General features: G+C 49.8%; 1 protein-coding gene and 1 long non-coding RNA gene across 5 annotated transcripts in view; one reads left to right on the top strand and one right to left on the bottom strand.

Annotated features, from left to right (window-relative positions):
• Positions 1–8,459, top strand: part of Mta3 (metastasis associated 1 family member 3) — a 117,519-nt gene extending 109,060 nt beyond the window's left edge. For 2 of the 4 annotated variants that reach the window (XM_029471265.1, XM_029471264.1), the window contains exons 17-18: positions 3,046–3,239; positions 4,885–8,459. In XM_029471265.1, the coding sequence (XP_029327125.1) occupies positions 3,046–3,206 (161 nt within the window). In that variant the 3' untranslated portion in view covers positions 3,207–3,239; positions 4,885–8,459. The remainder of the gene's footprint in view (positions 1–3,045; positions 3,240–4,884) is intronic. The other 2 variants (XM_029471267.1, XM_029471266.1) reach the window with 2 other exon arrangements.
• A 1,367-nt stretch (positions 8,460–9,826) lies between these two features.
• Positions 9,827–11,324, bottom strand: LOC115029756. The gene is made up of 2 exons (XR_003835321.1): positions 11,286–11,324; positions 9,827–10,559 (listed from the first exon to the last, which is right to left on the bottom strand). It is a non-coding gene; the product is annotated as an uncharacterized LOC115029756 (long non-coding RNA).
• Positions 11,325–14,094: the final 2,770 nt, after the last annotated feature.

Below are 14,094 nucleotides of genomic sequence, written 5' to 3' on the forward strand. Positions count from 1 at the left end.
TGCTTTCTTTCTTTCTTTCTTTCTTTCTTTCTTTCTTTCTTTCTTTCTTTCTTTCTTTCTTTCTTTCTTTCTTTCTTTCTTTCTTTCTTTCTTTTTTAGACAGGGTCTCACTGTGCAGCCCTGGCTGGCCTGGCCTGGGCTGGAGAGGTGGAGAAGATGCCTGAGTTCACAGAGGTGTGATTGCCTGTGCCTCCTGAGTGCTGGAATCAAGGGCACGTCCTTTTATATTTCTAAAATACAATATAAGGCCAGCCATACTTGTAATCCCATCACTCGGGGTCTGAGGCAGGAGGATCGTGAGTTCAGGGCAGTTTAGTGCACATGTCAAGTTCAAGGCCTGTTTGAGTTATGTAGTGAGACCCTGTCTCTGGAAAAAGATGAAAACATACCACACTGGCACCCATGGCAGCTCCTCTTCTTAGCTTCTTTAACATACTTACCGCAGACAGTCTGATTCCCTGCGTGCTCCTTCTTACAGCTTTAATCTCACATTTATTTCCTGCTAACATTTTTCCTTTTGATTACTGGTTCCATCTTCCTGTCTCTTCTCTCTAAAACTTGAAAATACAAGTCACTGTGAATGGCAGGCTACAGAGACTCTGACTTCCATTTCCTCTGCCGTGTCCCGAGTTTTGCTCTAGCAAGTGGTCAAACTGGAAAATCACTTTGATCTTTATTTCTTCCTTTTTCCATTTCTGTGTGGCAGGGGGCATGCCTCTGTGTGCATGTTTGCATGTTGGCTCATGTCTGCATGCATGTTTGCATGGGTCTGTGTGCATGATGGCATGTGTCTGTGTGCATGTTGGCTCATGTCTGCGTGCATGTTTGCATGGGTCTGTGTGCACATTGGCATGTGTCTGTGTGCGTGTTGGCTCATGTCTGCGTGCATGTTTGCATGGATCTGTGTGCATGATGGCATGTGTCTGTGTGCCTGTTGGCTCATGTCTGCGTGCATGTTTGCATGGATCTGTGTGCACGTTGGCATGTGTCTGTGTGCGTGTTGGCTCATGTCTGCGTGCATGTTCGCATGTGTGGTGAGTTTCCAGTGCATGTACCATGGAGGCAGAGGTTGGTGTTGACCACTCTGCCACCTCACTGAGGTGGGGTCTCTCAGCCCAGCCCAGTGTGACTCATCTTGCTAACCAGCTTGCTCTGGGAATCCTCATCTCCCACTTCCAGGGCTGGGATTACAGGCCGTCGACCACGCCTGCCTAGCATTTTGCGTTGAGTTCTGGAGATGCAAACTCTGCTCTCTGCGCATGAGTGATAAGCACTTTAACCACAGAGCCATCTCTCCAGCCCTGATCGCTGTGGTCCTGTGGAGGCAGCTTAGTTTAAAGCAACAGTTCCCAAACTGTGTCACGATCCCTGTGAAGGGCCATCAGAAAGCACAGACGTTTGCGCTATGATTCATAGCAGTAATAAGATTACAGTCGTGAAGTAGCAGTGAGAATAATTTTATGGCTGGGGGTTCACCACAACATGAGAAGTTGTATTTTGGGGTTGCAGCATTAGGCAGGTTGACAGCCACTGGTTTAAAGATGTGAGGTCTTCGGATTTGCTTAGCTTCATGGGTTTTCAGTGGAAAAATCATGTTGACCCAGCCCCTGTAAACTGGTAGAAATTAAACTCCAAGTTATGCCTTCCCAGCACAGGTGGCTACTAACACCCCTCTCGGGTCACTGAACCCTCCTGGTGTTTCCAGGCTCTCGGAGCTTCCTCTGTCCTTACTAGTCAGAAATGAGCCTATCTATGGTCTAGGGGCAGGGTAAGATCATCTGAGGACCCCCTGAGTCTTCTCGGTTTCCAACTCTACAGACAGCCTGACAGCCTCAGGCTCTACCTCCAATGGCTCATTCCAGTTAGACCACAGCTTTCTGCCTGAGTAGGCTCTGGTCTTCCATTGCTCTCAGGAAAAGCAATGACTGAATACTCCTCACTTAGTCCCTCCCACTTTGTCTTAGGGCAACAGTCTCTCTAGTACCCCCAAATAGTTGTTTGTTTTACTAGTTTGCCCAGAGTTGACTGGCTGGAGAGTTAGTCTAATATAAATTAACGTACCATTGCAGGAAGCAGAACTCCGTCCTTCCGTGCCTCTCCACCTTGGTTTTCCTGGTTAAAAAAAAAAAAGAAAGTTCTTAAAGAAAAGAAAATCTCGCTGTTTATGTAAACTCTTACTTCTCAGAGGACACTGATAACGTTTTGATTTTTATGTTTGATCTCTAGCATTTGTGTTAGAGATTTTTTCCCCTTGTGACGTTTATTTAAGGACACTGAGGCATGGTAGAGGGCTTGCCTAGTCTGGGTAAAAGGCCCTGGGTTCAGTTTGCAATACTGCAGGAAACAACAGCAACACATTGGCATGGTGGGACTGGGAAGTCGCTGGGCGACCCCAGAGGCCAGAATCTTAATGATATGCTCTCTCCTCAGGATCCCCAGAGAATCTTCCTCCTGTGACTTCCTTAGAGGGCATGTGCTTAGCTGCCCACATTCTGGAAGCTCACAAGGAAGATGAACAGCTGGAGGGTCACCGCTCAGAACACGCATCCACTTGATCTCTCAGCTGTGCTTGATACCTGGTGGGAAGTAGACAGTTGCCCTTGGACCTGGGCTGGGGAGAGCTCTGGGCCTGCTTCTTCAGACAGACACCCTTCAACTCATCTCCTTTGCTTCAGTCTTCCCTCTCCGATTCCTGGTATCATTTTCTGAGCCCTTTGAGGAGTCTGAACAAACTGGGCTCTCAGCCTCCCTGCCAGCCTCAAGTCTAGCTCTCAGACGTGTATATCAGTGCGTGAGTACGTGAGTGTGTGAGTGAGTGTATATGCACGTGAGTGTGTGCGCATGTGCACAAGTGTGTGGGGGTGTGTTTACAAACTCATGCATACATACATGTCTGACCACACAACTCCTTCCACTGGCTGGGTTCTAGGGATCAAACTCGGGTCTCCAGGCTTGCACGCAAGCGCCCTTTACCTCCTGAGCCAGCTCACTGGCCCACGTCTAGTTTCCTTACACGCATAGTCTCACTCACCATCTGCTTTCCAGCCTCCAAGATTCGGATGGTGAATTCTCTGATTTTCGGAAGGGGAGGACATGAACTCAGAAGCCTGCAACTAGAAACTGTAAAAGAGATTGCTTTTGTGGCGCCGCCAGTTGATCAGAGGGCAGAGTCTCCAAGTCCACGGGCTTCAAGTACTTCTGAGTAGTCAAACAATAGGGGACATTTTGCAGAAAACAAAGTAAGTGCTTGGCGTTCAGAGTTAGTGGCCAGAGGAACACATTTGCACATGAACAAAAAGATAATGTCATTTGCGTATGAGCAAAAATTTGATAAGTGGCTCTGCCTGCCTTTGGTCTTAGAAAGAGACCTGGAAGTTAAACCTTTCTCCTGGGGTCATGCGCTGCTGCCACCATGGCATATCGTGTACCTAGAGTACTTGAAGGTGCCCGTTGTTCTCGCTTCAGTAAAGTGCAGTGGGACTAAGGAAGGTCTGGGCAAACTCCTGCATACATGAGTCTGCCCAGAGTGAAGTGACAGGCTTGAGAGGACCAACATGGGAACTGGGACTCTGAAGCTCTGAGTATCAGAGAAGGGGTAGCCTGTCTCAGAGCCAGTGTGGGCAAAACAGGTGTGAGCCTGGACTCCAGATCCTGAGCTACTAGCAGGACAGGGTTGCTCTGAAACTCAAGCAGCTTAGCAAAATGTTACCATGGTTGGTCAGAAACATGGCCTCTGTACACTGTGTTCAAGTGAGTGTTCTATTTCTGTACGGACAAGGGAATCACAGTCCCCACCTTCCCCATGAGAGGTGGGAGAGCGGACTTTTGAGAAACACTGGCACACTCGTAACTCAGACATTGAAAGAAGGCACACTTTTATCAGACTGTAGTAGAATATGGGGCTGGGTGGAGAATGGGAGGGCTCCGTGGAACAGGAAAACTTGATCTGAGTTCAAAGCTTGACTCCGTGGTGTCCTCACTGCGTGACCTTAAGCAAGCCCTCAACCTTTCTGATCTTCCTATCGTTCTGGCAAAGCTGTCATAGCATACAAGAGGGCCAGTAATGCAACTGTTGATTGACTCCTGAACTAAATTTGAACCTTTAGCACATTTGACGAGCCCCCATTGGATACCAGTCTGTGCATCCATGCCTTCCCCGTTCTCAAAAGTCTCCTGAAGTGATGCTCTAGCCCAGCTCCATCCTCCATCCCTCGGGATGGATCTGACCTGTATGGGTGGTGGACGTTTTGGTTCCGTCTAGGCTGCAGTGGATTCTGGGAGAGAATCTCTGAGCATTTTGTCCCATCTCAGCATCCTCCATATCCCGCTGTGTAATGGAAGACAGCAGTGACAGTGTTGGCAGCCGCGTCTGCTGTTCTGTCACATGTCCAGATGCACAGAGTCAGCAGTGTTGGGGAGGAAAGGGGCGTGGCTCCAGTCCTGGCCCCGAATCACTAGGAGTCAAGGCTCACTCTCTTACAGAGTGTATTCATAGCCTGTGAGTGTCAGCATCATGCAAAACGCTGGAGGCAGTGTGGTCTGCTCTTCCCAGCTCGGTGCGTCCCTCATTCCTCCAAAATCAGCCAGAAGTCCTGAGAGATCTGTGGGTAAACACAGGACCACTGGCCTGGGATGCAGTAGCCTCACCAGCAGACACTGTATCCGCATCCAAATCCTGGCATTGATGCTTTAGTGTCCCTTGGGCATTTTATTGACCTACGTGAACTTTCTCTCTGGTCTATCCCTAAACTACACTCTGAGCCATCCCTTTCCTGCTGCTGGACACCATGCTGGTGGGAGGCTGGCATTCCCAACCTCTGACTCTCAGTTTGCTTCCAGTGTTAGAAACCATTTAGCTTTGATCTTGTCTCTTCCCTTTTCCAGAACTTACCTGCTGTGTGTCAGACTGAGCTATCCCTACTCCATCCTGTACTCCAAGATCTGCTACTGTCCTGCTGGTGGTCACAGCCATGCCTGGAAAGGAGGTGGCCCCCTTCAGTGGGAGGGCTCCGTGTGCACCCCTTGCAAGCCCAAAAGGGGGCAGGGAAGAAACTGTAGGAGCACACAATCTGGATCTGTGACTCCATGTGTGACCAGTGACACCTAGCTTCCTTCCCGGAGACCTTGCTGTTCCAGAGTGGACCTGTCTGCGAGCTGAGGCAGGGGGGGCTTTCAGCCTCCTGGCTTCCCAGTTCCCAATTCCTAGATGCAGCTGGCTCAGCCGTGAGGCTGCTGAGAGCCCAGAGCCCCAATGCCCTGCATGTGTGCACCCTCTTGTTTCATGCTGTGAAATTATGTACAGGAAAGACACAGCATCTTTCTGAGCGGCTTCTTCAGAATAGGCCAGTGTTTCTGCCGTTCATCGTAGTTCCCTGCCCTCTCTATTGTATCTCTTGGCTTCTTTCTCAGTAAGCCACCTTTTTTTTCCTCTCTGGGGAAACTATTCTTTCCTTTCTGCATTTTGTACAGGGTTTGCTCCCACCCTCTGTGGAGCCTGAGGGTCTGGAGAGCCTGTGAGTAACTAACTCTCAGCATCTGTTTAGTCACTGGAGAGAAGCTGGGGTGGGGTTGGTTTGCCTGCAGTCCTGTAGCGCTCCCCAGAGATCAGGCATTGATCGTGCCAAGTGTGTGCATCACTGTGACAAGCGGTTGGCTTACTGCCCTCTCCTCTTGTAGCTAACCAGCTGACAAAGACCTGGAACCGGGGTGGGAGGCTCCTACAGTGGGTCGTGGAACCCCCATTTTATTTGAAGTAGACTCTGTTGAGCCTGAGGGGTGGGGTAAAAGGGTGGAAACCCTATTTGTAGGTATAAATCTCTGTAGATGGCTTTGTGTTCCCTCGCTCTTGCAGCTCAGTGTCTTTGTGAGAGCTTGTGCTGAGGCCCCTGGAGACCTGACTATTTTACTGCCCTGAATACCAGCCTTCAGTAACATCCCAGATGACTCCTCTGCCAGCCTCGACACTTAGCTGCAGTCACCAAAGTAACTCCCTAAGCAGAGGATGTGGCCACCTCTCCATTAGCAGGGACAAGCTGTGGAGCCCAGAATCCCAGGACTGTGATAGGTGACTAGAGTCTGACCTTGCAACCACCTTGGGGCCTGTGTCTTAAAGCAGCTGGGTGGCTGATGGGTGGGACCCCCAAAGCTGGGTGGCTGATGGGAGGGACCCCCAAACAGGTTGTTGCAAGGCAGAGTTGCCGTAGCTGGAACTGAATCCCTAAGAAGAGTAAATTGTCACAAAGATAACGACATCTGGAAGTCTGTGTTCCATGCAGCAGAAAGGAGTGTGTGTGTGGCTGAGGACATTGGTCAGGGTACCAGCTGCCTTGTCCTCTCTCAGAGTTCTCTGGGGAGGAGGTTCTTTTCAGCGTATGCCTTTACACAGCTATGGCAAGTCCCCATCACTGCTAGGCCTCGGCTTGGAACCCTGCAAGTGGGGCCTGGGTCAGTGGTGCCCCATGAAACATGTGCAGGTGGCTGGCATTTCACTATAGTACCCCCATCAGCAAAGACCCAAAAGAGGGAGCAGCAGGTTTTTGGGGGGTATTGTCTTAGTTAGGGTTTTATTAATGTGAAGAGACACCATGACCAAGGCAACCCTGATAAATGAAAACATTTAATTGGGGCTGGCTTACAGGTTCAGAGGTTCAGTCCATTATCATCAGGGTGGGAAGGCTGGCAGTGTTCAGGAAGACCTGATGCTAGCAAAGGAGCTAAGGGTTCTACATCTTGATCAGCAGGCAGCAGAAGGAGACTGTGTGCCACACTGAGCAGAGCTTGAGCATAGGAGACCTCAAAGCCCGCCCTCACATTGACACACTTCCTCCAACAAAGCCACACCTCCTAATAGTGCCACTCCCTGTAGGCCAAGTATTCAAACACATAAATCGTTGGGGGCCATACTTATTCAAGCCACCATAGATATTCTCTTGAAAAAAAAAAAAAAGAGAAGAGCTAACACAGTTGTCTCTGACCCTGCCCTGGGTTTACGTGGCACAGAGACACAGGGAGAAACACTTGCTTGTCCCCCCTGTTTATTTTCCTCTTCTACCCTGGCACATCATGAGTGACAGCTCATCATGCTAACCGCCAGTCGCCCTGACTGCAGAGGTCTCATTCTCTCTGCCAGGTCCAGGAGATCTGGAGAAGGGGCCTCGCCAGGGATGGTAGCAGCAGCACAGGAGGCCTGTCCTAGCCTGGGTCCCAGTTGGCTTCGGGGAAAGCACAGCTCACTTTGAGCCCCATGTATCTAGAATGTTCTCTCTCATCTCGCTTGTGAGAGCGGGCTCTTGCAGCCTCGCCCTCCCCAACACATAACGTAAGCAGCTTGGCTCCTCCAGCTGACTACTGGGAAACCCAGAACACAGCAGGAATGTCCCAGGGTAGGTTCCAAGGGACCTGGACTCTTGACTTTGCCTTTTTGAGCACTTGGTGTTAAGAGAGCTTCTCACCACAGCCTTTCTGAGGCCCACGGTGATGCTGTCATGGGAGTCGATGACATGTCACCGCTGCTCAGTGAGCAGATGATGGCCAAGCTGAGGCTCTCTCCACAGGCATTCGGCCATGCCAGGTCCCCTGGGAGGACCCAAGAAACCTCTGCCCTCAGACATTGCCACTGCTCTGATAAACTGAGGGCGTACGGAAGCGGAGAGCTGAAGGAGGCTGCTGGAAGCTCCCACGGTTCTGCCTTGTCTCTAGCCCAGTGTCTATCACTCAGGGCCCAGCCAGGAGAGCAAAGCTTGTATTTACGGTTCAGAACTAAAGTGAGAATAGCAGGAGTGGAGAGCACGGGTCAGATGCACATACTGACAAGGCCATGAAACTACGGGCCAGAGCCACTGCGAAGGAGCCAAAGCCATGAGGAGTCAGAGAGTGGGGAGAAAGAACTTGGCCTCTCCCTCCCACCCTCTGGATTTCCGTGGGTGCTTCCCACCAGCTGGCTCCAGCCAGAAGCCAGCTACCCTGGGAACCTGTGGGCTCAGCAAGCAGCAGGGGGAGAGGAAGAGAGGGCCAAGGGAGAGCAGCCCTGGGGCAGGGGTACCCCTGTTGCTCTGTCTTCGGAGAATGGCAGTTCCTCTGCAATGCTAAGACCTTGGGGAAGGAAGCAGAGGAGTGGCCTGCTTGGGCTTGTAGATTGTTTTCATTCTTCTGAGGAGGGAAAGCCTTTCTGCACAGTTGACCCTGCTCTCCTTTGGAGGAATTGGCCCACTAAAGTACCTTGCCTTGTGCTCCCCTCTAGAAAGCCATGTCCTGGTTTCTGTGTACACCCCTGCCTGTTCCTCTCCTCCCAGTTTCTGGTCCCCTCCTTCCCTCCCCCCACCACGAGCACGAACCAGAGCTGGCCTCAGTGCTCTTGGGAAAGCTCTCTCCCACGCCGTGCCAGTGTGGCCTATCTGTCCGTAGGAGAGGCCATCTATTTGTCAGTTTGTATTGTGTTTCCAATAAATTTCTGGAAATCATGCCTAGTGTCACGATATTCTTCCTAGGGCTAATGGCTCAACGAGGGGGCTGCACTCTTTCTCTCTCTCTCTCTCTTCCCTCCTCTTTCTCTCTCCAGGCTTTGGTACCTGGGGGACCTCATCTAAAGGATACTATGTCTCTTCCTGTGTGTCCCTTCCTGCACGCAGTGTCTAGGAGAGGTAACAGGTCACCCCAACTCTCAGCAATCTGTCTCCAGGGTTGAATGCTCTGTTCCTGTCTCACCAACCACATCCTGAGAGCGTGGTGGTTTCAGGAAGCCGTGCCCCCAAATATGTGCCTTTGACTTTGTGTCATTTAGGCTTTGGGTAGGAGCAACAGGCACACCTCGCCCCATTAGTCACGCACAGGGCCACTCTGGCCAGCGCTGAACCCTGGGGGCCCACACTGGGGTGCTTGGGAAAGCACAGAGAGGACTGATATGCCCCGGCCCAGGGCTGCCCTGTCAGGTGACTGAGCACACTGCCTCAGTTACTCTGCTGAGGCAATTTTAGGGAAAAGCACACACGAAACCCTCACAGCCTATATGCGGGACCCTTGTTTCTTGTGCTGTGTGATAGATGGTTAAAACCAAGGGGCCAAAAAAACAAAGCAAAACCAATGGAGATGGTTTATCTGTTGGGTTTGTATAAGTATTGTTTAATTTTGTTTTGTTTTGTTTTGTTTTGTTTTTCGAGACAGGGTTTCTCTGTATAGCCCTGACTGTCCTGGAACTCATTTTGTAGACCAGGCTGGCCTCGAACTCAGAAATCTGCCTGCCTCTGCCTCCCAAGTGCTGGGATTAAAGACCTGCGTGACCACCGCCCGACATATTGTTTAATTTTTAAATATGTATTTTTTGTTCAGGTGTGTATGTACTATGTATTTATGTATGTATATATGATGTATTTATGTATATATGTGGGCTTACATGTGCCATAGAACACATATGGAAGTCAGGAACAACTCCTACCAGTTCCTTCCTTCCACCACGGAGGTTCTGAGGTTAGAACCTAGATTGTTAGGTTGGTTACAAACACCCTGCCTGAAGAGCCGTCTCCTGGACCCAGAACCAATAGACATGGAAAGGGTTAGCTTTTTAGATCGGCTCCCTTGTCAAGCAATCACATTTCCTATGTCATTATTTTTTAAAGATTTATTTATCACACACACACACACACACACACACACACACACACTGTAACTTTCTTCAGACACACCAGAAGAAGACGTCAGATCCCATTACAGATGGTTGTGAGCCACCATGTGGTTGTTGGGGAATTGAACTCGGGACCTCTGTAAGAGCAATCAGTGCTCTTAACCACTGAGCCATCTCTCAGCCCTCTAAAATATTTCTTTAAAAAAAGAATAGGAAACAGCTTTCTCTTTATTAGCTGGCATCAACTGCCAGTGGCTCCTCTGGCAGGGGCACATCGTGAGCCTCTTGACCCCACCCATGCTGGAGCTTTGACCTTGTGTAAGTAACCACAAACATCGTGAATTCATGTGTACAGTGGCCATGTTGTCCAAATGATGCCATTTCACAGTGCTCCTCCCCACCCACTGCCCTTACACACTTGTAATACATTGCTATGTCCTACTTAGGACAGTGCACAGTCACTTTTCCTCAGCATTCTGACCAGTGGGTCCTGCACCTCTGTATTACCCACTGCAAAAAGAAGCTCCCCCGAGCAAGGCTGATGACAGCCACACAAATCTATGGATGTAACAATAAATATTATTGGCTTAGACTTCTCAAAAACCTATTTTAATAAGGTTCTTAAATGCTTCAGCCTCCCTTCTAGCCCACCACCCACCAGAGGTAATGGAAGAGAAAGGTTAATAGGGAACAGGGATTGTGGACCTGTTTAGCAGTAGTTTTGGGGGCTATTCCAATATCCGTTGTCAGCAGTCCAGTCCTGTAGCAAACACCAACACGAAGCAGCAGCAGCAGCCCAGTCCATTCGGCAATCACCAGTCATGAATCAGCAATGGCAGTTTGGTTTGGAAGAAGCCATGGGGTTCCACCAGTCAATCAGTCCAAGTCCTCGGAAGCAGCAAGAAGCCACAGGAATATCACGAGCCCTTGGCTGAGTTACTCTCTACAAAGTCATGACAGGCGAAGATCAGCAACACGATGTAAGGTAAGCTAGTGCAAGAGCCTCCTCAGCGAAGACTAGAGAACCAATGCCAGAGCCTCCTCCCACTGTCTGTGGGGTCACAGTTATAGTCTTTCTAAACATCACACATCCTCTCACCTGTGTCTGCTTCAGCAAAACATTCTCTCACCTATGTATCTGCCTCACAAAACAACGGAGTCTCCAAAAGAACCAGAAATTTCCACTTCCAAATATTTAGAAGGTAATGTGATAACACGCACAACCATTTACCAAGACAACTGTAATAGCATCTGCTCTAAAGCTTGTGACGCCCTGGCCCAGACACAGCTTCTAACCAGGTTTATAGCAGGCATGAATCCCCATCTCTCTAAAACACACCCCTTCCTGCTGTAGACAAGCTGAATTCACACACCCACTCCCCCTTTTTTTTACAGTTGAGTATCCAGACTCAAGCCAGACTATCACTTACAAACCTTGGGAAGTCACCCAACCTCTCTGTACCTCAGAATTCTCATCTGTAAAATGGGATAGCAATATCTATCTTGGGGCTAAAGAAATTAGCACATGTCTGATGCTTAGACCAGAGCCTGGCATACAGTGTTTATTACGGCTAGCTCATTCTTCTTCTATCTTAGTCAGGGTTTGAATTCCTGCGCAAACATCATGACCAAGAAGTAAGCTGTGGAGAAAAGGGTTTATTCAGCTTACACTTCCATGTTGCTGTTCATCACCAAAGGAAGTCAGGACTGGAACACAAGCAGGTCAGGAAGCAGGAGCTGATGAAGAAGCCATGGAGGGATGTTTCTTACTGGCTTGCTTGAGTGGACATGAGATATGATTTGTGTCAAGTTCACAAGGGGTGGACTGTGGTGGCTCTTCCTGGTTGTCAAATTGACTGCATCTGGAATGAACTACAATTCAGAATTGGAAGGCATAGCCATGATCCTAATCTGAAGGCTGGGAGATAGAAGTTTCTGACCTGGATCTTGGTGTGGAGATCTTGAGGCACAGTGGCTATGAATTCCAGAAGATTAAGACAGGGAGATCAGCCGGGCGTGGTGGCGCACGCCTTTAATCCCAGCACTCGGGAGGCAGAGGCAGGCGGATTTCTGAGTTCGAGGCCAGCCTGGTCTACAAAGTGAGCTCCAGGACAGCCAGGGCTATAAAGAGAAACCCTGTCTCGAAAAACCAAAAAAAAAAAAAAAAAAAAAAAAGACAGGGAGATCTCCGAGTTCAAGGTCAGAAACTTGGAACCAGGAATAGCTGCTACACCTTCATACCTCTGTTCTTTCCTCTCCCTCCTCCTGAAACTATATTTGTTTTTGTTTTTTGTTTTTTTTGTTTTTTTTTGTCCACAAGATGACAGAACCCTCAAACCACGAAAACCTCAGCCCTCTGCGTACTGCACCTGTCTCCCTTTACTGGCAAAGTAACTGAAAAGGAGGAGGGAGAAGTGTGTCTCCGTTACTTCCAACCTCATTAGTGCCTCAACCCATTATAGAGCTTTATGGTTTCCCTCTGCTCTGGCCCAACCACTCCGAGAACTTGCTGTCAATAAAGTCACTAATGACTGTCTAAAGTACCAAAAATCTGTCACCCAGTCTGCGTGGCTTGAGCACTCAGAGCTGTGGTCAGCTCCCCCCCACATTGACCTCCCTATCATCTATTTAGAGACACACTTAGACATCATTCCTAGCTGCCTCTCCCCACAGGTTGGCCTTGAAGCCTTCACCTTCCTGGGTGCTGGGATTATGATCATGTGCCACCTCCCCTACTCCTGAAATCCTTTTCTTTCTTTCTTTCTTTCTTTCTTTCTTTCTTTCTTTCTTTCTTTCTTTCTTTCTTTCTTTCTTTTTCTTTCTTTCTATCTTTATTTAAAATATAGTGCTGGTCAGGGCATTGTGGAATTGGGATGTCCACCCCAAATGCCGGACACAGCTGGGATGCTTGTGTACTTGGCTCTGTGGACTGGCTTTCCCGAGGCAGGCAGTTAGCAGGCACTGTTGAAAATGTTCTGCACTTGCCAAAAAATGGTGGTTTTAGTCCATCTTTTCCAGTGGAAATCCAGAGCCTTACTTGGGCAAAGAGACTGCCTTCCCTAACATTCTTCTTTCCTTGCAAATACCTGAGTCTTCTATTTAAAACTTCCTTCTGAGCCTTTTTTCTGGATCTTTCCTTGTATGTGCCCCCTATCCACCCGCAGGGACTTTTAAGAGGCGGATCATGGTCCACTTTGCTCTCTTACTAAGAATCTCGCCCATTACCATTACCCCTGCCTTCCTGTTCCAGCTTGAGGACACTCCCGTGTCTTGTTTCCCTGGAGACTTTCCACACCAGGCACCGAGGCTTGACCCCCTGCCCTGTAAACCTGATTGTCCCCCAGAATGGTCCTGAGCCACTGCCTACCTACCGCCAGCCATTATCCCTGCTTAGCCCACCGGTGCCTGCGACCTCCGTGCTCGTTGCTATGGTCTGTGCCCAGGCCTTGGCCAGGAATCCCAGCCTAAGGTCAAGGAGAGCTCTCCGCCTTCACCTCTGTGTGGCCTGTGTGTGTGTGTGTGTGTGGTAGGGTGCTCAGGAGATGCTTGGTCAGCATTAGTGACTCCTGGGCCCTCGCTTACCACTTACCAGTTCCACTCACCCCCTCACACGGAAAGCAATGGATGACGCTACATCAAACCCTGGATAGGAACAGCTTACACTGGGAGAAAGAAAGAGAAGCTACAGACTTGACTGCTGGTCTGCATTTGCATCGTGTGGACCAGAGCCCCAACATCTCCACTTTACCTCACACCCCTCACCACTGCTCTCCTCATTGTACAAAGGGAGTGTTCTCCCTTCTTCCTCTCCCCTCTCACGTGCCCCCTTCCAGTTCCCCGTATGTACGTCCCTCCTCCATCCTCTGATGTTCCATCTTCTCTCCTGTAGCTGGCAAGGGTCAAGAGTCATGGTTTCCATTCCTTAAATGGAAGAGCAAGTCCAAAGAAAGGTACACTGAGCCAGACCAAGGGAGCCCTCCTTTCCCTGGGGAGTGTAGTGGCAGCCTAACGTCCAGCCTCAGGGGGGTAGGGGTCCTTTAGAGAAGTCAGGCCTGGGGAAATTGGGGCAGGTAGCAGTGGGACTGGCAAGCTCAGTGGAGACAGAGAGTATAGCCAGAACCACAGAGAAGTTCCAGGGCTGGTTAGGAGCTGGATAAGGACAGCTCATGCCTGTCCAAGGTAGGCAAAAAATGGCTGTGCAGCCGTGAAGGCCATCCAGACATTTCCCTCATGTTAGTTTGAATTGGAGCAGCCAGCTAATTGTAGATGTGTTGACAGAAAGGTCTCCAGAAGAAGGGGATGGAGATGGTGACATGTGGTCCCCTGCAGCACCAGGGCTGCTCTAATCCTGTAGAGCACACAGCTGGGTAGACTCCTGGAAGACAGGCACTCTGGGTAGCCAGCAGTGACAGTTTCTCGGGCGTGAATCCCCAGCGGTGTCAGCAATTCCGTAATGGGAGAGGCAGCTGACTTGGAAG

The sequence above is a fragment of the Mus caroli genome, chromosome 17 (genome assembly GCF_900094665.2).
Source record: "Mus caroli chromosome 17, CAROLI_EIJ_v1.1, whole genome shotgun sequence".
Lineage (NCBI taxonomy): Eukaryota > Metazoa > Chordata > Mammalia > Rodentia > Muridae > Mus > Mus caroli.